General features: G+C 31.8%; 1 protein-coding gene across 7 annotated transcripts; it reads right to left on the reverse strand.

The window, feature by feature from the left end:
• Nucleotides 1-605: 605 nt before the first annotated feature.
• LOC111315749 (Protein kinase superfamily protein) lies at nt 606-21,700 on the reverse strand. 7 transcript variants are annotated; one of them, XM_022917725.2, is made up of 21 exons: nt 21,219-21,700; nt 20,910-20,954; nt 19,897-19,935; nt 18,134-18,304; nt 17,868-18,020; nt 17,666-17,701; nt 15,715-15,758; nt 14,469-14,559; nt 13,767-13,808; nt 13,547-13,655; nt 12,844-12,958; nt 12,677-12,726; nt 12,469-12,547; nt 11,277-11,327; nt 11,009-11,150; nt 10,848-10,892; nt 10,244-10,345; nt 10,120-10,161; nt 6,883-7,065; nt 1,404-1,526; nt 606-928 (listed from the first exon to the last, which is right to left on the reverse strand). In XM_022917725.2, exons 1-21 carry the CDS (start codon nt 21,555-21,557, stop codon nt 824-826), a joined length of 2,106 nt encoding a protein of 701 aa, XP_022773460.1. In that variant the 5' UTR covers nt 21,558-21,700; the 3' UTR covers nt 606-823. The 7 variants fall into 7 exon arrangements, with proteins under 7 accessions (XP_022773460.1, XP_089605729.1, XP_022773459.1 ...); XM_089749603.1 differs by having other exon boundaries at nt 1,378-1,526; XM_022917724.2 differs by having other exon boundaries at nt 12,677-12,729.
• Between the last annotated feature and the right edge of the window lie 1,092 nt (nt 21,701-22,792).

Genomic DNA, 22,792 nt, shown 5'->3' on the forward strand with positions numbered 1-22,792 from the left:
TTGATAAAAAAAAAGTTTGAATATCAAAATGATAATTTTATTTTTTTAAATATCAAATTGATAAAAAATATATATAATAAAATATATAGTAGAAGAGTTATTTTTATATTTAACCCTTGACATTTTACACCTCTATTACATTATGGCTTCCACAGTGGCATTTACACGCGTCTAAATATGAAGAAAAACTGCCGAAAGAGATACCATCAGCTTACTGCAGTAAGGTGACGTGGGCTCCATTTGCCTTGTTGGGATCAACTGCACCGTGAGCGCATTTGAATAACACCTGAATAAAGTTTGAATCCATTACTGGAATTAATTTCACCCTCCATTTAAAATGGATTTTTAAAATTTTCCATTGAGTACTGACATACTGACATTGTTAACATAAAAAGAACACTATACCATTAACTTTCAAAAATCAAAAGTAGGACTGATTGTAGTTGGAATGCCGGTAATTTACAAAATTTTTCATTGTTCAAATGTACATTGATATATTGTTTTCAGATTAGATCTTTACATGAAAACCTTGAGGCTCGGAACATTTCTCCTGTGATGCTATGCTGGGCATTGTAATCAGCTTGAACTTTGAAAATTTGAGATCGTGAGGGAAAAATTGTCTATTGGGAAGAGATATATTAAATAAAAGGTATATATACGTTATTCCAGCTGAATTCTGCCATTCTGAATAACAATTTTTAGAGGTGAATTGATATTTGTAAGTAAATCTTGCTTCAAAAACCCACTTAAGCGATTCAAGTTTCCATCCGGTGAATTGATAATTTGTATGTCACTTGTGCTTGTTCTGAAACCCACCTTGGCATCATAAAATGATCCTCCGGATAGTCCTAGCTGAAGCACGGGAAATCAACCTTCCAGCCAGATCAGATGGTAAGCGAAGCAACTGCTGCTGCAATTCTGGCGGCAGCTGCCACAAGTGTTTAGAGTAACAGCTAAATAGGGTGCACAATTTCCATGCAAACAAAAGATGCAGCAAAGACGCTCAAGTAAATAAATATAATTCCTACAGTTCAAGGCTGTTTGGATCTACTTAAAGAGTTCTGTTGTTGTAAATCATTTTATCATAATAAGAAAGCTAATTCCAGTAAATTCATAAGCAGCAAACTAAATAAGGTATTGCAAAGAAAAAGCAAAATCATTATAGTAGAAATGCATGATATCAAACAGCAGGTAATGGTTTAAAGGAGATGAACAATGGCTATGAACAGCAACCAAGGAAAATGATTACTGTTTGGAAATTTGGGTTGAAAGCATGCAGTTTAATGCGGCAGATTCTTATGGTTTTCAAGCTACTAGTGGTTGAGAGTTTTAAAGAAAAGAAAACAATGACTTAATTGGTGTAAGGATAGTTCTTACAAAACATGTCGGCTCTTAACGCTAACCTCGGGAATAATAGAAAGAATGGCCAGAATTTCTGAAACTGATGCAGGCTGATAGGAAAGGAGTGACAATTCCTCTAGGTATGCCCTTTGATTATTGTTGGGGCTGCTAACTCCATTCACTTCCTGAAACATAACAATTTGAAGTCAGCTTATAAAGTGAGAAATTTACCATACTAGCATCCCTAAAATATAGGCAGCACAAGAAATACCAAAATTCTTTCATGTTTCGTGAGATATTGCATTCAGTTCATCACAGTATTGGCTAATCAACTTTCCAGGTGGTATGTCAGATCTGATTGCTTAATAATAGCACAACTTAATGTATTAAAGTATGAACCTACTTAGGCCCATGAACAAATCTATAAAATTATCATAGAAGTATAAACCTACTTGCGTTCCCGACCAAAATAAAGTCACAATTCTAAATTTTTAATTTCATTTTTAACTGTATTTAAAATTTTGAAAATGATCTATTTTAATAGGTTTTACTCAATGTAACTTAAGGAAAATACTTATTTATAGCTGATTGTTTTCTTGTAATCTATATATTTATATTTATCTCTCTACAATTAAGTATTTGTATCTCTAGAATTAAGGACAAATTATGATAGACAATCCTTCAATTATAGGATCAATTTTAGAAAAATTTAATTTTCTAGTTTACCCACTAGTTAATTGTATATAAAGTTAAGGTGCTTGTATAATTCTTTATAAGTAGTTTTTCAATATACATTCAGTTTTGCTTTTAGTTTTTCACAGTTTTATTTCTTAGTTTTTTCACATGGTATAAGAGCTTTAGGCTCTTCTTGGGAAGAAAATTTTTTCAGCCTTACATTGTTGAATTCTATTTTAAGCCTTCATAGCCAAATCTTGTTAAATCTTTCAATTTTATTTTTCCTTCTTTGGCCTTCATTGCCTAGGATCGTCTCTAGTTAAACTTTTACTATCAAGACTCATTTTAGTTCTGAAATAACCATACCAGAGATAGTAAAATCTGCCACTCCTACCCCATTTGAGGAAGTGACAACCAGTAGAATCACCGAAGTACCACAAAAGTCTTGGGAACAAAAAGAGTTGGATAGAGAAGAGATTGAGAAACTAAGACGCCTATTGAAAGCTCTCGAAAAGCCTATTGGGGTATTTTTTTGGGTAAGGTCTCTAGTTCTAAAAAAGTTTATGCTTCTCATGGATTAAATCTCTTGATTAAGCCGATTACGAGTTCTTAGATCATTGACTCAAGACCCATATATCATATGATACATTCCTTACAAAAGTTTTGTACATATACTGTGTCTTGGTAATAAGAAAATTGTTGTTGCAGATGGTTCACTCACTACAGTGGCAAGATTAGGAGATGTTCAAATTCATCCCTCTTTTGTTCTTAAAAATGTTCCTCATGTTCCTAGATTGTTTACTAATTTGATATATATATATAAAAACTTATTAGAGACATGAATTGCAAAGTGACTTTTTATCCCTTTTATTGTGAATTTCAGGACTAGAGTTCGGAGAAAAAAAATTAGACTTGCTAAGGAGAAGGATGGACTATACTATCTTGAGACATTAAACAATAAAAGTAAAATCAAGAATAGTTTATCTTTTGTCATTTCTTTCTGAAAAATCTCCCAATAAAGACAAAATCTAGCTTTAACATTTTCATCTTGGACATCCTTCTTTTGAAACTTTGAAAAACGTGTTTTCATCTTTGTTCAAATGATTAAATATCGAAAATTTTTATTGTGATGTTTGTGAATTTGCAAAGCATAGATGTGTCTTTTCCAGTTAGCAATAAAAGAAATTATACTCTTTTTTACTTGATTCATAGTGATATATGGGGTCCCTCTACAATTTTTAATATTTTTGGTGCAAGGTGATTTATTTTTTTTGTAGATGATTGTACTAGGGTCTCTTGGATACTTTTGCCTAAATCCAAATCAGATATGAATAGTGTGTTTTTAAGCTTCCAAAGCATGATCTAGAATCAATTTAGAGTGAAAATCAAGAGATTTAGGTTAGATAATACAAGAGAGTATTTCAACTAGAGTTTATCTACCTATTTCCAAAAAGAAAGAATTATCCATAAGTCATTTTGTGTTAATACTCCACAACAAGATGAAGTGATATAGAGGAAATATAGTCATTTACTAGCCACAACCTAAGCTTTACTCTTTCAAGCAAATGTACCCAAATTCTATTGGAAGAAGCTGTTCTTATAACCCCACATATTATAAATAAGTTACCTTCAAGGGTTTTGGGATTTAAAACTTCTATGGAACTACCCTCACAATTCTATACCAACTTTAATACTACAAACAACTTCACACTTAGGATATTTGGTTGTACATCATTTGTTCATGTTCATAGTCACAATAGGGGGGAGTTGGATCCTAGAGCAATTAAATGCATTTTTGTGGGATATTCATCAACTCAAAAAGGATATAAGTGCTATCATCCTCATACCAAAAAATTATGTGTCTGTAGATGTCACTTTTAAAGAAAAGTAAACCATTTTTTACTCAACCTTATCTTCAGGGGAAGACTTCATTCATGGAAGATAAGGATAAAGACTTCCTTTTGCTAGATTTGTCCTCCTTTTCAACATTTTCACCTATTAATTCTTCTGAGTCGAAACTTGTTTTTTCTAAGTCCAAGTCAAACACTAAATTTAACTCTAAACCCATTCCAAACACAGAAGATGTGACAAAGGATAATATTGTTCTTGATTCTATGAAGGAATTACAGGTGTACTCAAGAAAGAAAGTTCAAAATCCTGAACCAGTGCAAGTCCAAGAACCTGATCCTAACTCTAAAAATGAGGTAACTGCAGTTTTTGACTCTGTTTCTCAAAATGAGCATGAATCTCCTACAACTATAACTGGTGATTATGATCAATCTATTGCCATTAGGAAAAAAACTAGAGAATGTACTAAGCATTCACTATTCCCAATCTCTAATTTTGTGTCATTTAAAAAATTCTCACTATCCCACAAAAATTTTCTTATGAGCGTAAACACTATTTTTGTTCTAACTACATTATCCGAGGCATTATCTAGTGAGAAATGGAGGCAAGCTATGAAAATAGAAATGAAGGCCTTAGAGAAAAATAAGACATGGGAACTAGTGGAGTTGCCTAAAGGAAAAAATCTAGTTGGGCGTAAATGGGTTTTCACTATAAAATACAAGGTTGATGGTATTGTTGAAAGGTATAAAGCCAGGTTGGTGGCTAAGGGTTACACTCAAACTTTGGAATGGATTATCAGGAAACTTTTGCTCCAGTTGCCAAGATAAATACAGTTAGGATTTTGTTATCATTGATTGTAAATTACAATTGGCAGCTTCAATAATTTGATGTAAAAAATGCTTTTCTATATGGTGATTTGGAAGAAGAAATATATATGAAGGTTCCATTGGGATTTGGAGGTCATCTAGAAGCAAACAAAGTATGCAAGCTGAAAAAGGCTTTATATGGCCTTAAACAATCTCATAGGGCTTGGTTCGAGAGATTTGCCAAAGTGATACTAGCAATGGGATATAAACAGAGTCAAGGAGATCACGTATTGTTTACCAGGCACTCTGATTTAGGGAAAATCATAGTTCTATTAGTGTATGTTGATTATATAATTGTAATTGGAGATGATGAAAAAGAGAGAGAATCTCTAAAACAATGTTTGGCTAAAGAATTTGAGATAAAAGAATTAGAGAAATTGAAGTACTTTCTAGGAATTGAAGAAACTCACTCATGACATAGTATTTTCATCTCACAACAGAAATATGTGTTGAATCTTCTAAAGGAAACTGAAAAGCTCGCATGTAAACCTGCAAATACCCCTATAGATCCTAATCATAAACTTGAAAAAGCTAATGAAGATGCTGCTATATATAGAGAGTATCAAAGATTAGTTGGAAGACTTACTTATCTCTCACATACTGGACATGATACAGCATATGCTGTGAATGTGATAAGTCAATTTATGCATAGTCCTAAAGAAGTGCACTAAAAGGCTGTCTATCGTGTATTGCACTATTTGAAGGCCAATCCTGAGAAAGGTATTTTATTCAAAAGAAATTCAGAACTGGTTCTAAAGGCATATACAGATGCTGATTATGTAAGTTCAGTAACTTATAGAAGATCAAGTGCTTAAGCAGAGTTTAGAGCAATGACTTAAGGAATTTGTGAACTACCATGATTAAAGATTATCCTAGAACACTTGAAGATCAAGCGGGATGGACCAATAAGACTCTATTGTGATAACGAATCTGCAATAAGCATTGCACACAATCCTGTGCAACATGATAGAATAAAACACACTGAAGTAGACCGGCATTTCACAAAGGAAAAACTAGATAGTGTGTTGATTTGTACACCATATGTATAAACCAAGGGTCAACTTGCAGATGTGATAACTAAAGGTCTTAGTAGTGCAACATTTCAAGAAATTATTTTCAAGCTGGAAATGAAAAACACCTACTCACCAGCTTGAGGGGGAGTGTGGGAAAACACTTATTTATAATTGGTTGTATTCTTGTAATCTGTATATTTATATTTGTATCTCTAGAATTAAGTATTTGTATTCCTAGAATTAAAGATAAAAAATTAGGATAGACAATCCTTCTATTATAGGATCAGTTTGAGGAAGATTTAGTTTCCTAGTTTACCTACTAGTTAGTTGTATATAAACCTAAGGAGATGGTATAATTCTTTATGAGCAGTTTTGCAATATACATTTAGTTTTACTCTTAGTTTGCCACACAGTTCTATTTCTTAGTTTTTCCACAGTAACAAATCTCTTAAGCGATCCTTCAAAATAGAACAATGTGTGAATTGGGATGCATCAAGTAATCTTTTTCAACCTATTGCAGTTGTACAAGTTAGGAGACAATTGGGGTTCTATGACTTGTGGTGCTAATAGAAAGTAGAACTGGGGTTTAAGATTCCATGTGTTCTTGATTTAACAGCAATCTTTAAAAAAGGAATAGCTAGAAGTTGGGATTCAGAGCTGGATTCTGACAGCAGTATGCAGAGTTAAAATGGTGTAGAGGCGATATCCATGTCAAGAGAAAGAGAACCATACAAGACAGAATGAAAGTATACAAGAATCATATTTTTACTTTATACTGTTTTCAATAGACCATAATGATGCAATATGATTTTCCATATGAGATTTTATTTACTTATCTGAGTTCAGCATTTTATAATGTTGTCAGCCTTGCAAGCTTATTCATTTGTTGAACACATTTTAAATATGACCTAAGAATTTCACAAAAAATTCCATATCTCAAGCATCCTTTAATTGTCTTCTCATGTTGCTCCACCACCCTTTAATATAGAATAGTTACGAGGCCATGACATGTTCATTTAATCAAATACAAGTTACTTGCATCAAAGACAAGTAAACTTGCCCTCTTCCTTCATTTATTCCGTCATTTGTCAACAGTTCAAAATATTCTAACATGAAATGCCATGTGCTTAGACACTCACCTTAAAGGGCTTTTCATTGCTTTCAAGACCAGCCAACAAAAACATGAGGCGACGCAATGTTCTTAAGTTGATCATGTCTTCCTTGGTCATCAAAGAGAATGAGAAGGAACCAGTAAAGGGTATGCGTGTTGTAGCTGCAGAAGTCAATGAATCAAGAGTTGCCAAACCAAGTGCATCCAAACCCTGTACCAATTTTCAGAAAGCAACTTTAGACCAAATGCAAGCATGACAGTCGGTTGATATTATCAAGGAAATTCATGACACTAGTATGGCTACTAGATGTCGATCATGATTGTGGATTATATAGTTCATAAGGTTTTAGTGCAGACAGTTGGATAGAACTTTCGAGAAATATTTAGGCAGATCACCTTTATTCAGGGTTTGCTTGGTAGAGTGAAAGAGTGAAAAGATGGATAAGAAGTGGCTGGAAAAGTGAAAAAAAAATTTTGAGTACACTTGGTAGGAAAGAAAAGTGCGAGGAAAGAAAGTAGGTAAGCTTTAGACCTCTCAATTTTGACCCAAACTCAAAACCTGCCCAATTCACTCAAACCAGAACTGATCCAACCAAATTTGATCATAAAAAGTCAACAATCTAAACCCGCACAACTCGAAAGTAAAAACAACCCGAACCTAAATCAACCTGAACCTGAATTGATCCAAATTTAAAATGATCCAAAACATTAATCTGAAATAATCTGAAATTGAATTAAGGGTAATTTTATTTAAAAAACATTAATAAAAATAATAAATATAAATTATACATGTTATGTTACTTATAAAATTTCTTATAATTTATAATATGATTTAAAATAAATTATATATTTTTAATTATTATGGGTATACATATCAATGTATTATTAAGAATAAATTATATAATCTCTTATAATTATACATAAGTATCAACTATCGTATAATTTAAAATAAAGTATAAAACAAGTTATTGATTTGTTTTTGCACATTATGTTTATGTTATAATTATATTATTAATTTTTAATTATATAATTTAGAATAAATTATATAATAAGCTATGATCATATTTGATGTATAAGATTATTAATAGGATAGAATCATAATTATCCTATATCATATTTGATTTGTATATAAAAAAAGGGATAGGGATTACAAGGAAGATTAATATCCTCTTAACATAAGATTATTCAATTCTCCCCAAATGAAGAAAATTATTTTTAATCCATAAGATTAAACTTATATGTCCAATTATACCCTTAAAAATTATATAATAATTTAAATTATATAAACTTTAAGGAAAGATAATTTTGATAAATAAATAAATTATCTTAATTTAATCTTTGCATATATCAAAACAAAATAAGATGATATTATATAATCTAATCCTATTTATAATATTATCTTATCTTATCTTATCATAATATTGTGTACCAAACATGACCTATAACTATATTAAAATCTAAAATAATAACCTATTAAATAATGAGCTAAAATTATATTAAAATGATTATTTATATTATAATTATATTATTAATATAAAAAATAATTACATTTTAAATATGCATCATAATTAAATATTTAAAATAATTTTTATATAATTATATTAAATATATAATTGTGTCTCATAATTAAAAATTTAAAACAATCTTTACATATTTATATTAGATTAAAATAAATATAAAAATATTATTAATCGTGATAAACATATTTCACCTATCTTATAAGTATGGCACAATTTAATTAAAAATATTGTCTTACATGTGTCAAAGTTTATATCGACATAGATAAATACGAAACATAATTACTAAAGCTCATACGATTTTTCTCACATTATTTTGTGTTATGTCATTGTGTTGTATTTAAATTTATCAAGTTTAATAAATCACACTTTTTCATTTGTATAAAAATTAACTTTCATTTAAAGTATACAAACTATGTTATTTATATTTATTTTTAAAATATTATTTTTTGCTTTTTATCTTTCAACAAAATTATAATAAAAAATCAAATAATCTGTTTAAATTTAATCTAATTTGATTTTAAAAATTAATAAATTAAATCCAAAATGACCCAATTGAAATAACCTAACTGCCAAACTCAAAATAACCGAAACTCGAATTGGTCCAAGCCAGTAATGATCCAAATCCAAAATGACTCAAAACCTAAAACAACCTAAAACCAAAATGACCTAATCGAAAATTGACTCGATTTTTTTATAACCCAAAATGACTCGAACTGAATTGACCCGATCCAAATCCAACTTGCCTAATTAACAAGTCTAGAAGATTACCATTTTTGACACTAATTCACAGATACAAATAATTCCAAATTAGAAAGAAAATATAGAAAATGAGAGGTGTGAATAACTATTGCATATTTACAAGATTATCCATTATGTTTAGATTTTTTTCTTTTTATCTTAATTTAAAAAAAATTATAATGGTAAAATCATATAATTTTCATTTTCTTTCTTTTTATTTTTTAACTCTACAAAGCAATGGATGAAAAGAAAATTATATTTTCTCTCAACTTTTTCATCTTTCTAACCAAACACACCAATGAAACAAAAAAAAAAAAAAATTTCTATCTTTCCATTTTTTTTCCTCTTTCAATTTTCCATCATTTTATCCACCATACCAAGCAAAGCTGCATTTGGATGAAAACTTTTAAAGTTTTGAATAAATTCAAAATTAAGACATTTTAAAATGCATCATTTCAAAATACTATCATTTGTAATTATTTTGTTTGGATAAATATTTTTGAAAAAAATTAGTCAATTAGAATTTGATGAGATAAAATAAATTATAAAAAAAACAATAATGATATTAAAGATAAAAAAATATACATGCAAAATAAAATATGCAATATCGGTATCATTAGATTTATAAAAATATATAGATACTATTAATAGTATAAAAAACTAAAAATATATATTAAAGTTAAATAAAATAATATTTATTTTTTTGAGTATTGTATTGTATGGTGGGTCATGTGCACAAAAGTGAAATGATTTAGAAAAATTTTAAAAAATCACCTATTTAGGTGGAATTTCAAGAGGACCTCAAATTCCCTCTTGAAATTCTATCTTATTTTTACTCAAATAAGTAAATTTGTTTTTGAACTTTTGAAAACTTTAATTGAAATGAAATCCCTTCTCCAAATACCTCATCTAAACACACCCTTAATGTACTTGGCATCTCATTTTCAACTACCTCTTCTATTAGTAATTTATAGGTGCATGTATGAGACATAGGCCCCAAACCATACCTTAGCAAGCTCTTCAATAAGTATTTCCCTGACAAGGGTGCCCTGCCGAAGAAAAGGAAAAATATAAATTTCACTAGGGTCATTAAAAAATATACATAAAGATAGAGATGAAACGTCCTGACACCTTTTCTGTTAAGGTGAAAGAAAGGATTTCCTTAAAAACCACCCTGGAATTTGCTTCTCTTTGCGTCTTAACCAAGGCCTTCTCAGTTCGAGCACGAAGGGACTGCCATAGGAATCATTTAAAGACTTGAATAAACTGAGAATGATGCTGGAATATACATAAAAGAAAAAAATGAAAAGAAATAGATTGGAAATTGTTATTAGGAGGACATGCCCAATGATATTGCTCACCATCACCGAAGGAGATGACTAGTGCGCGGGAAGAAAAGGAGTAATTGTTTGAAAGATGCCCCTGATCTAAATGAAGGGTGTGGATACAGCAGATATACAACTGATGTTTAGAGAGGTAATGACAAGTAGTTCTTTCAACTTTCAGGGACTGTCTAAAAGCTCAGAACTCAATAGCAGTTGTTTTGTAGGAATAAGAAAAAAAAGACAAAAAGAAAAAAAGAAAAAACAACTGGCCCAAAGATAAACTGGAAATGCGTCAGGTTTTTTCTGCATATACAACTGGAGGCCATATTTTGTAACCTGTGTGGTAAAGAGAGAAAGAAGAAAGAAAGGGGATGTGTGGGGAATAAGCAAGAAAAGATAGAAAATCTCACCTCTGTCAATAGAGATTCCAAACGATCAATTCTGAAAACACCATCCTGACAGATTATAAGCTAATAATCAGAAATTGTACATGCTATGTCCATGATGTAAAATTACAAAATAGAGGATGGTAACATTTAAATAAAAAAAACCAAGATCAGCATAGATGGACCTTATAGAGAAGAGCTTGCAAAGAAGATTTCAGTTGAGGTGAACCGTCAGTCAATACTTTTTTAGCAATCCACGGATATGTACTACCCAAAACTTTGTAGTTTGGGTCAGAACTTATTGCAATTCCCTCCAGTACAGCAAGACTAGGGAAAGATAAGTAATATCAATAAATAGGCACAAAAAAAGGCTATACAGAAGATTCTAAACTTCTGAACAGACAGCATGAAACTGTATAGAGGGCACATCAAATCTCCTAGGAAAACAATTACCTACGAATAACAAGAGAAAAATATGAAGGTATGCGAAATTTGAACTTGTACCTGCAAAAAAATTAAATCATCAATATTAGGAATAGCTTCAAGAATAACTTAAGTTCCACCCGAAGAAGATCATATAACATTTACTCATAGACAAACTTACTGAAATGAGTAATCTGCCCACCCTCATCTACCTTTCCTGCTTCCTCTACCCAAGTAAGCCTTTGTTTTTCCAATTAAAAGAAAAAGAGAATCCTTTATTTCTGCTCTATTATCCAAAGATTTTAAACCGCACTAAAAATAGTTTGTTATAATTATCTGTTGATGCAGGAAATAACAAGGGAGAACTATGAAAGAGAGGCAAGCTATGTTGCAGCAGTTTTTCATTTTCCTTGAGATACCTGTCTGACACATATGTGATAGACAGAAGTATGGAGGCCCAATTCTCCAAATATAAGGAAAAACTTGGAAAAAATTGAGCATACCCATGTTAAATACACACCCATATACAACAGTCACCCCCAACTCTGAGTAACATGAGAGATGAGCATTTATGGTGTTTTTGTCATGCAAGTCTGTGCTGTTCAAAAGACGAGGCATGAGCAAAATGGACAAGCTCTGAACTCTTTTAAAGTCTTCAGATCTTCAGTACACAACTAATACTGAAATTTGGCAGTTTTTGGTGGCTAAAATTCTTTAAGAAAGCTTAACAATCTATATTATACCTACAGATGTGCCTTCAAATCCTTTTATGTTAAAACTAAATGTTTCCTGAATTAAAGAATCAACATTTCACCTTATTTTTAATTTAATTTGAATTACATCTATTTCAATTCAGAACTGACCATGTTATAATGCTAAAATGATGGTCTTCTAAGTGAGCTCTCTTCACTATGAGAATATGTGTCTTTTGTGGGTACCTTTCCTTTCTATTTACTTTTCCGTAATCCTATAGACATCTCTAGTTTTGGTACTCATTGCTTCAACATATTCCCATTTGCTTCAAACAATGGTTCTTTGCCATACATGACTTGAAAAATAAAATTCTGAGCTTTTGAGCATCGTAGAGAGCAGAGAAACAAAGATTTACACACATTTATGGACATATACTAACTACCCCAAAACCAAGGGAAAAACATTGGAGCATAGTGCATCAACATAATTTAAATGCATAAGCTATAAAGTTGAAACACAAACTCCTTACATGGTAGTTCCCAAATTTCCTAAGAGGTCTCCAAAGCTTATATTCCGGACTCCCTTGGCAACCGCATTTTGGAAGACACCTTAAGACAGATGATCCAGAAGAGGCAATCATTACTAATTAGTTAATTATATTGTTACCAGGAAGGCAACCAACTTCTAATAGTAAAAAACTAGGGAGCCCCAGGCTCAGGTAGATGTAAAGAGGAAACCTGTTAAAGCTTTTGTAACGGCCTCCTTTTCCGCAGTTGGTGGAAGAAGCCTGCTAGTTAACAAATTCGTTTAGATGAGTACCATAAGTTAACAATTAATCCATCCTTTAAAATATTGCATCATCATAAATAATTTTTTCAATTATTATTGGAGGAAATTGTAATACCCAAGGGTGACAAAGTCCTTTGACAGTGCATCAAAATCACGGTTTACAAGATGGAGACAAGCTTCAATAAATCCGTCTCTGAATTCTTGTTTAAATTCACCCATCATGCCAAAATCTGGTCATAAAAGATATTAAAGGTTAGTTCTTCACTTTTATACCTATTATTAATAAACAATAATTGTTCAGTTGCTAGCTAAATGGGGAAAAACTACAAGCAAGAGGCAAATCCAAAGAAAAAGAAAAAGAAAAAACGCAAAGAACTAATACCTTAGACAATTAAACGTAGCAAGGGGATTAATAACATCAATTAGACAGATAATTTGTGGATTACCCTTTTAATGAAAAACATATGAAATAAATTAATTTTAAATTATAATTAAATGGTGGTGGAGAACAGTCACCACAACAAACCATCAACCTTCAACAGTTCCCCATATATATTTCTATTGGCAGATACTCATTATCAGGAGACTTACAAAGAGAAAAGTATTTACAAAGGAGAATGAAATGATAATTATAGGACAAAACCAGCCTAAATTTAGAATCAGCAAATTTAAAATAATAATAACAAAAAGGAAAAATGTTAACACAATGTCAAGCACAAATAAGAAAACGAAAAAGGGAAACCTTAATTTAAGTCTAAATAATCAACAGTACAATGCCTTTGAGTACGTGCAAAATTATTCACATTCAAGAGCAATACCTATATAGGCAAGTTTCCCATCATACGTGCGAAAAAGGTTTCCTGGGTGAGGATCGGCATGATAGAACCCATTCTCTAAAAGCTGATTGAATGAGCAGTAAACTCCTACCTAAGCAGCACCAGGAAACAGACATCTAGACAGTCATTAAGCCACCAAGCCAAATGATAGAGGTAATGCAGATTAATTGTTAAATAACAAAATAATAGCTTTGACAATGACCTCAACCAGGTAAAGATCCTTCACTTCAGACAACTTTTGTCCCTAGAAAAACATAAAAGTTAAAAATCAGCAAAACATCAAGTACATATACAAAAAATATACTAGGACCTTTAAGAAAGAATGACTTTTCTGGTCCCTTTTTAATGAGGCATACCATGTTACTTCATAATCCAGAAACAATGAAATTTAGTTTGAAGTATGCTGCAGTTGCTCATAGGAGGAAGAAGGAATCGATGCGGGTCATACACAGCCAATGTGGTCTTATGAGCAATCTTTGTTTTGCCATTCCAAAAACAGAAAAAAAAAAATAAAGAGATTTTTGTGCATTTCAATAAGTTATGAGAAGAATGAATAGACATTTCTTAATGATTTGATCTAGAAGAAATATCTGTCACAAGTTGTAAATCTTAATATAGACCAGCTCTAAATTCTCCATAAAAACTAACCAAAAAAAATGTAGAATGCTAAAAATTCAGTGGAAAATCCTCTCATGTTGAATGGAAAAAAAGGCAAAAAAGAAAAAAAAAACAATGGCAATGTCTACTGGAATTGCAAATAATTTTTGTTTCACAAATGCCAAGGAAATGAGATACTGTTTATGAAGCAAAGGAACCATTCAAAGCGCTCCTTTCAAGAATCAGTTTGTAATTCTTACCTCTTTAGAGAGAAAAAAAAAAAAAAAAAAAACTACATAGAAAATACCTCCACCCATTCCATAACAAGGACCCTACGAGTTGTGTGCTCCAAATACATGTTTGGAATAAAAACATCTTTAATGCCACTGTATAGACGTCTGTTTAAGCAAACAGCGGATAATGATTAGAGCTTTAGAGACACCTTAATAAAGAAAAAAATAAAGGGTAAGCAAAATATGGATATGAAGTAATGAGAAATAAACAGATTGAAGAGTAACATTCTTGACAAGAAGATGAAAGACATACATTGAGAACTTCAAACTTTCAAAGTAAAAAGAACTAACAACTCATGAGAAATAACTAACTAGGTAGAATTTTTTTTTTTTTGAACTATGACATAATTTCTTCAAGAATATTACAAGAATCTCCCGTTGTCTATCAGCTTCAAGTGAACTACAAACTTCAAATCAGTAGGTGAGAAGTATGCCTGGAGGAAAGAAAGTATTAATGCAACTAGGCATACCCATATGAGGAAATGACTGAGTCCATTAAATATATGGTTTTCCAAGAAAAATTTTACAAGGTGGGAGCAGTATGAAGCCATTGGATTGCATACTGAAGGATTCAAGACAATGTACACACACATGCTGAGGTGAAAAATGATTGCAGATTGCTGAGAAGTCAGAACCAAAGCAAGGCATGTTTTATTAGAAAACCTATTAAATCCATATACAACTATAACGCCGGTATGTGTGTGAGCATGAGGGACAGAGGCAGAGGGAGAAGGTGGGATCAAAGAAGAACTAAAAAACTGGAAAGTGTCACAGCTAGGAATTAAGCTCCACATGTTGAGGTAGATGAGATACTAATTGGTCATTCATATAAACCACCATCTTACAAATTTGGATCTTCCAGCTGGATAAAAGTAATGACTTATGTAGATCAAGTACCACAAGCTATGTTACTCGCAGGCTAATGATTTTTACCTGACCTATTCTGTCCTTGTAGGGACTCAGGTTTTCAGTCCCCAAATAAATATAGAAAAAGAGGTAGAGGGAGCAGTTGACTAAACAAAAAGGACCATAGGTCTGCATTCTATTGATATAAAGGTAACTTAAGCCGATAAACTATATCCAAGTGACTAATATAATTATACAAATTACTCCAATCAAAGTTCAATTGACACTAATCCAACCTTGTTTAGCAAAGTCAACTAAGAAAGCAGACAACAAAGCAGAACAAGGAGATAAATTGTCATACAATTTAGCCATTAAAATTTTGATGTCATGGGGTACCTTTAATGATGCTCTTACCTAAACTTGAGTCCATTATTTGCTTCTTTCCTATAGTCCATCTCCTGCATTCAATGTGATTCACCTGTATTCAATATGAAGTTCTAAGCATATTCATCAGAGAAGCAAAAGTTATCTCAACTAGTTTGGGATAAAAGCTTAGGTGAGTTGAGTAGATATTCACATTTTATGATGATAAAATAAATGCATGTTTACCACAAAGACAGTTTAGTAATAAGTAAATTTTATAGAGAAAATGGTAATCCCTAAAATATGAAGAATGCAATAAAGAACGAAAATAAAAGAATGTTCCTCGAAGTAAAAGAGGTAACAAATATTTTGTTCATGCTACTTCTTAACATTCACTATGAGAAGATTTCAGAAGTTGAACTACAAATATTTGACTGAGCAGTTTCAAATAGAAGAGAAGTTATCTCATATACAATTAACTATTATACAGATGACTTCAATGTAAGATATTTATGTTTGGTTCTACATTAAGGCTTTGTTTGGTAGGATAAACAGAAAAATGGAAAGATGGAAAACATATATCGTTTTCTTTCCATTGTTGTGCTTGGTAGGAAAGATGAAAAAGTAGAGTGAAAAACTAATGTTCTTTCCATCCAATGCTTGGTAGAGTTGAAAAAGAAAGGAAAGGAAATGAAAATTAATATTATTTAGCCTTATATGCTCCATAAGCTAGGACAAAAAGGTAAAATCTAAACACCGATAGACAATCTTGTAAATATGCAACACTTGACTCACACCTCCCCCTTTTTCTCCCCTCCTATCTTTCCAATTTGGAATGATTTGTTTTTGTAAATAAGGGTGGAAAATGGTCATCTTTCCTATTTTCTTTTCTCTCCTTTTTCTCTCATACAAAACATTATTTCTTTCCACCTTTTCACCATCTCATTTCCATCCTCCCACTCTTCTATCATACCAAGAAAAACCTAACCTCTGAAGAATGACAATAGCAAACATATTTTGACCACTCCGAAAGGCACTACTAGAAAATTGCAAAACCCTTTGAAGTTTTATTCGTCAAAACATCCAAATTAAACCAACTGATAATAGATTGGGGGGGGGGGGGGGGAACATAGATATAAGGTCACAATAAACCCAAATTAAAACTCTGGGATGATAACACAACTTAAAAACGATCCTCACAGGGAAGCCCAACGAACAAGTAAGAGAAATGGCGACAAAAATGGATCGATGAAAAATGTTGGCTCCAATAACATGACAAGGCCTCCAACCTTAAACCAATTGATAGCATTATAATAGAAGAAAAGGCCCAATTTGAATAAAAGGTCACAACCAACCCCAAAATAACCAATGTAGGATAGCACAAATTTTCATTTGTTCTAATATATTTCTCATAGCTTTTAGATCCATTACATGATATCATTTAGGTTCATCGAGAAGGAAAATCATGAAATAAAATGGAGTCTTTAGAAGGTGAAAATTGCACAAATTTAACATCCATTTATCCATTGACTTTTAAGTTGATGAAGCTTTTATAATTCTATAGTGATCAAGTCCTTGGTTCCTACAACTTTATTCATGAGATATATGGTCCCAACAACTACTATAGATATTCCTTGTATTTGTTTCTTCCTCTCCTAAGGATATGAGTAAATAAGTTGAGAGGAATTTCAAGCAGTATAGTTGCTCTCCTGAAGCTGCATTTATAAAAGAAAACCGTTTGAGCCACCCTTTCAAACAACTTTGACAGCTTTGATTCCAATCATTGAAGAAAGCTCATGCTTTAAAGAATGAACACATATTGACAACACTTAGGCATCTAATGATCTAAGATTTTAACAGGTCCCTATTCAAAGGAAGATCTAAACCCTCGCATTATAGGCCATAACTACAAAGATATTTTGCAAAAGAAGGTTAGAAGCTGCGTGCAATAACTAGACAGTAGAGTTAAAGCACACTTAAGGAGAAAGAAATTAATACATACCCGAAAAAGACTTGATGCCCACTCATCAACGACTGCCTGAATACAGGACAGATTTCTTGGTTAATACCAGCTAATGAATAATAAGCAGAAATCCATAGTAAACTACATAGGCTGAATTCAAAACCACATTTGCCAGGAAATAGAATCTACTCAACAGCTTACTGCAGAGCAATACACAGCCAGTAATATATTCCAAAATTACCTGAAGATCAGTATTAAATTTACCAGCTTTCTTAACCACCCCTGCTAGAAAGCGCAAGATCAATATGTCTAAGGAAATTGCAGCTTGGACTCCAGGCCTTTGCACTTTGACAGCAACAACCCGTCCACTACGACGTAGCCTAGCTTGATATACCTACTTGAGAGAGAGCACTGAGTTTGGTTTTCTAAGATATATTTCAAAACACCCTCTGAAAGAAAGAAATTACAAAACAAAGAGGTAGGATAAGAATATAACCAGATACAAACCTGTCCAAGGGATGCTGCAGCAACTGGCTCTGGTGAAATCTCAGAGAAAAGCTCATCTATCTGTAAACCAAGTTCTTTCTCTATAGTATCAAGAGCAACTTCAGTAGAAAACGGAGTTATTCGGTCTTGCAACAATGAGAGTTCATCTAAATATGATGGTGGTACCAAATCCTGCAAAAAATGTATCTTATAAGGTTCTCATATTGAAAATGAACACAGCACATAAATAATACATGATGCAAAAAGCAGTTAGAGCATTAAGAAAGCCCCAGATGAAGCATGCAGTTAGCTTCAGAAGGTTGCAGGAAAAGCTTGAAAAGGTTCATAGATGAGTGCTAGCTCAGTCAGATCTCACAAATATAGCTACAACAATTGCAGTCTACTTTTCAAGCATAACGCCTCAGCCAGATACCGGCACAACAGATTCTGGAAGTTTGGTGTTTCCGTAGATTGTAGAATGACCTTTGCTTGGAATGGCCAAGGTCACAAGCTTTAGGAAGTCTTATTCATTAGCCTAGCGCTCTAGCCTAGAAATACCTAAAATGAGGGTGACACAAACAAGAAGATGAAGAAAAAGCAGAGCTAGAAAGTACAAAATGGTGATCAAACATATTACTATAAGAAAACAGTCCCATGTTAATCTACCAATCCATCAATTTACCCTACAAGAGCTGCTACTTATTCTACAAGAGGCCACACTTAAAGCAAAAGAAGATGTTTGAGGAAAGTAAATGTGACAATATTTGCAGAATCAAGGGTGCAGACAATGATAAAACCATCATCATACTAAGTGATACTTAAAATATTAGAGGAGATGGAAGATAAAATTCCATATAATCAGATATCAAATTTTGCTATTAGAATTTAGTTTTCGGTGACTTGTTATCAACAAATGATGATCTCAGATGAAGTTTATCAAGTGCATCACATTCTACTGGGTTCCATTGTTTGCACCATTGCAGAGGCTATTTTCAGGTAAACACGGTAAGCGGATTGATCCAATCAACCCTCTTTTTTCTATTTCACTGTTTAGAAATTTATGCCTTGATATCTGTATTGGTGTATTAAAGTTTTCTTTAACTTCATGAAAAGAAGATTCCTTTGAAATACAAGTTATGAATTAACCAAATAGAAACATCAGCTGCTCGCCAATCCTAAGACCCTGTAATTTTGCCCCTGAAGGCACCAAGCCCAGGAATATAAAATTTTTATTAACCAAATTTAGTTTGCGAAGAAGGATACAATAATCAAGTTACTGCTTTCATTTTCAATCTTCACTTAAATTATATATATATATATATATATAGTAAAAAAATCTTATCTCTTAGCTGTAAACATAAAGGAAAAAGCACTAGGACAATATGGAAGACCGATCGTCCCACTATAGAAATTGCTAGTAAAATCAAGTTAAACAGCTTAATATAAAGTTTTTAAGCTATTTTTTGGCCTTAGAAAGCATATGACTACTGAACAACACTTTAGTTTCTGTAATGTTCACAGGACATTCAAAAACCCAAAAGAATGAAGTTTATCAATAATTAAGAATGCATCTGAGCATCATATAAAATCATTATAGTAGAAAAGCCCTTTCCTACAGTTTGGAAGCATATAATAACAAGAAGGCTCAGGCTAAAATCAAGTATCATAAACTAAAGAAGCATATGTAGTACCAGTATGCATCATAAGTTTAAAGGAAGAATGGAAAGCAAGACAAAATTGATGTAGCATGTGAAACTTATTGCCTAAATGATATGAAAACTTACAGGTCGAGATGAAACAGCTTGAGCAATTTTGATGTAGGCCTATAAAGCAGAAACAAAGAAAACTATTTAACTAAAATCAGAACATAAACAAAATCACAGGTAATTCAAAGTGATTAGTAATTTAGATCCAAGTACAAGGGTTTGCAATGGTTTTTGTACTAGTACAAAGAAAATACACATTAAAAAGACAGTATGGCAGAAAGCCCCATAAAATTCTCTGCAAGCAAATAACATTTTTACAGACAACTTTTCCAAGATAGATTCAAGACAGGCCTAGAAAGAATTAAAGGAGCAGTGTCTTTTATACCTTTTTTTCTTCTACAAATAAACAAATATAAAACTACAACATCAGATGTGAAAGCATTTCGAACAGGGACTTGTTTATTGTTATAAGTAGAAACCTACACTTATCTGCACATTTATGCAATAGCTGCATAAACTACTCCTGTGGGTAAAACATGAATGTAAAGTTTAAATCACATTTTATAAGAAACTATATCATGATTTTCAAGATTCTCAGTAGACAATTAAAGTAGAAAAGCTTTTACTTCCTGTTGACACTCCCCTTTTTTCCTTTTTTCTTGACGTCATTTCATTAGCTGAAAATTAAAATAAAGACACATGCCCATTCTCTAAAACGTAGTGAACCTTTTCTGCAATTTTTTTCCACAAATATTTTACAAATTTACTCAATAGGCTATACCATTAAACTTGTTCAAGTACTGATGAACTGGATATTTGAGAAAAACAAATTTACAAAAATGAAGTATTATTGAGTAGAACAAAATTCTAAATTTTATTAGTCTCCATGAACGAAGCTAATTAATGATACAGAACAACCCTGTAGCCACTGGTCTATAAGTACCAGTCAAACAGACGACCGATTAGATCATAAAAAGAACCAGTTAATAGAGAAACTCGAAGAAATTTAAAACTTTCCAAGCTTAATATGCAAGGCAAACACTCCTCAATTGAATAAATGTACAAATAACCCAATTTTGAAAATAAAATACCGGCCCAAGTTCCACCAGAATGTTGCGAAGCTCAGCAGCTCTAACCTGCAACTCAGCAAAAAGAGTATATTGCAAAGACGATCAGGAAAATCAAGATTAAATGAAAACTTAAAAACTTTAAGGTTCCATTGGTTGAAAATAATATTTTTGAATAATAAAAAAAATTAGAATTTTAACTTTTGTGAATAAAAATGCATAATTTCACTCACTTGTGGAATAATTATAGTTAGAAAACGGAGTCAACTAAATTCGATTTCAGCATCAATTTTGAGTCTACTTTAAAGTTGAAGAGTAAGTAAAAGTCGTAACCTTGAACATTTGATCGGATCGTTCCATGAGATTATCAATATATCCAACTCCGAACCATTTTCCAAAAGTAGTTCCAATTTGAATAAGCCGACGCAACAAAATCAGAGGTTTTCTTCTATAAATAGCGGCGATTCTCGACGGGCTGTAATCGATTAACGACTCAGCCTCCAAGGCACTGAGGTCGAAAAGGTAACCTGATTTCTCCGTGAAAGAATCAACTTCGAGCCTCGGGGTGGCGCGTGCAATGGTGCGTGGTGGTGGAGGCTTTGAACGGAAGTGGAGTTTTGGAGTGGCGGGAAAGGAATGGATTGGTGGAGAGGAGGAAAGGAGCAGAGGCATTTATTCTTTTTTTTTTTTTCCTTTTTCTGATGAAAATGTGAAAGAATTGAAGAAATGGTACGAACAATGGAAAAAGTGTGAAAAAAAAAAACAAGTTCCAGTTAGAATTTGTGAAGGTGGTAAGAGAAGGAAGTGTGCAGGACACTGTCTCTCTTGTGGTCCTTTAATATTATATCCATCCTTTTTCTTTTTTTTCTTTTTTTTTTAATATTTTGTTTGTTAATCTTGATTTTTATTGGCATTTTCATTTTTTTCCGGAAAAACATACATAAATACAACAAAATATTCATGTACCAATTGTATTGCATCTTGCTTAAAATCTTATCTTGTTTAATTGTCCATTTAACTTTTGAGATAAAAGAGTATTGATTATATTTTTGAATTAAACACCCATTAACATCATTTGACGAAACTTTTAAGAGATATATATTAAAATAGTATTTTTGAATAAAATGATTATTTTAAAAATTATGATAATTTATATATAGTAATTAAAACAGGTAAATATTTTTTTTTAATTAAAAGGTCGTAGCTTGAGAATAAGAAAATGGGTTATAGGTGTTAAAATTTTAATTTCAAATTTGCTAAATACTTTTTTTTTAAATGGTAACATGAATCAACTAAATTAAACTTTGGATTTAACATTTGTTAATCCTATTTACAGTAATCTTGAATTATCAAAAGTGATTAAATCACTAATTCTCATCCAAAATATAAGAAATTTTTTTATCAATAGGGTAAAGTGATTTGTAAACTTAACTATTGGCTTTGAATTGATTAAAAGTCTTGATTTGATAAAACAAAAATTTGTCTAACTTAAATCAAACTCTTTTAATCTTAAATTGAACATTTTTTCAACCTTTTATCTTGTCAAAATTCATTTAGGAACTAAAATAAAGTCTTGATTTAATAAAACAAAAATTTGCCTAACTTGAATCAAACTTTTCTAATCTTAAATTGAACATTTTTTCAATCTTCTATCTTGTCAAAATTTATTTAGGAACTAAAATAAAGCAAGTTCTGAAAATAAAATGGGTCAAGACATATTTTGGATAGAAGGGATCGATCCCCTAAGGGAAGGATCGATCCTCTCCCTAGCCAAAGGGATCGATTTCCTAGCCAAAGGGATCGATTCATTTTTCTTCCAGAAGCTAAATTCGTAAAATTTTGGTAAGAACCAATCGATCCCCTCCTTATATAAATCGATTGGTTGGAGTTTTTAAGCTTACCCGATC

The sequence above is a fragment of the Durio zibethinus genome, chromosome 20, assembly GCF_047325235.1.
Source record: "Durio zibethinus cultivar Kanyao isolate XHJ-2024 chromosome 20, ASM4732523v1, whole genome shotgun sequence".
NCBI lineage: Eukaryota > Viridiplantae > Streptophyta > Magnoliopsida > Malvales > Malvaceae > Durio > Durio zibethinus.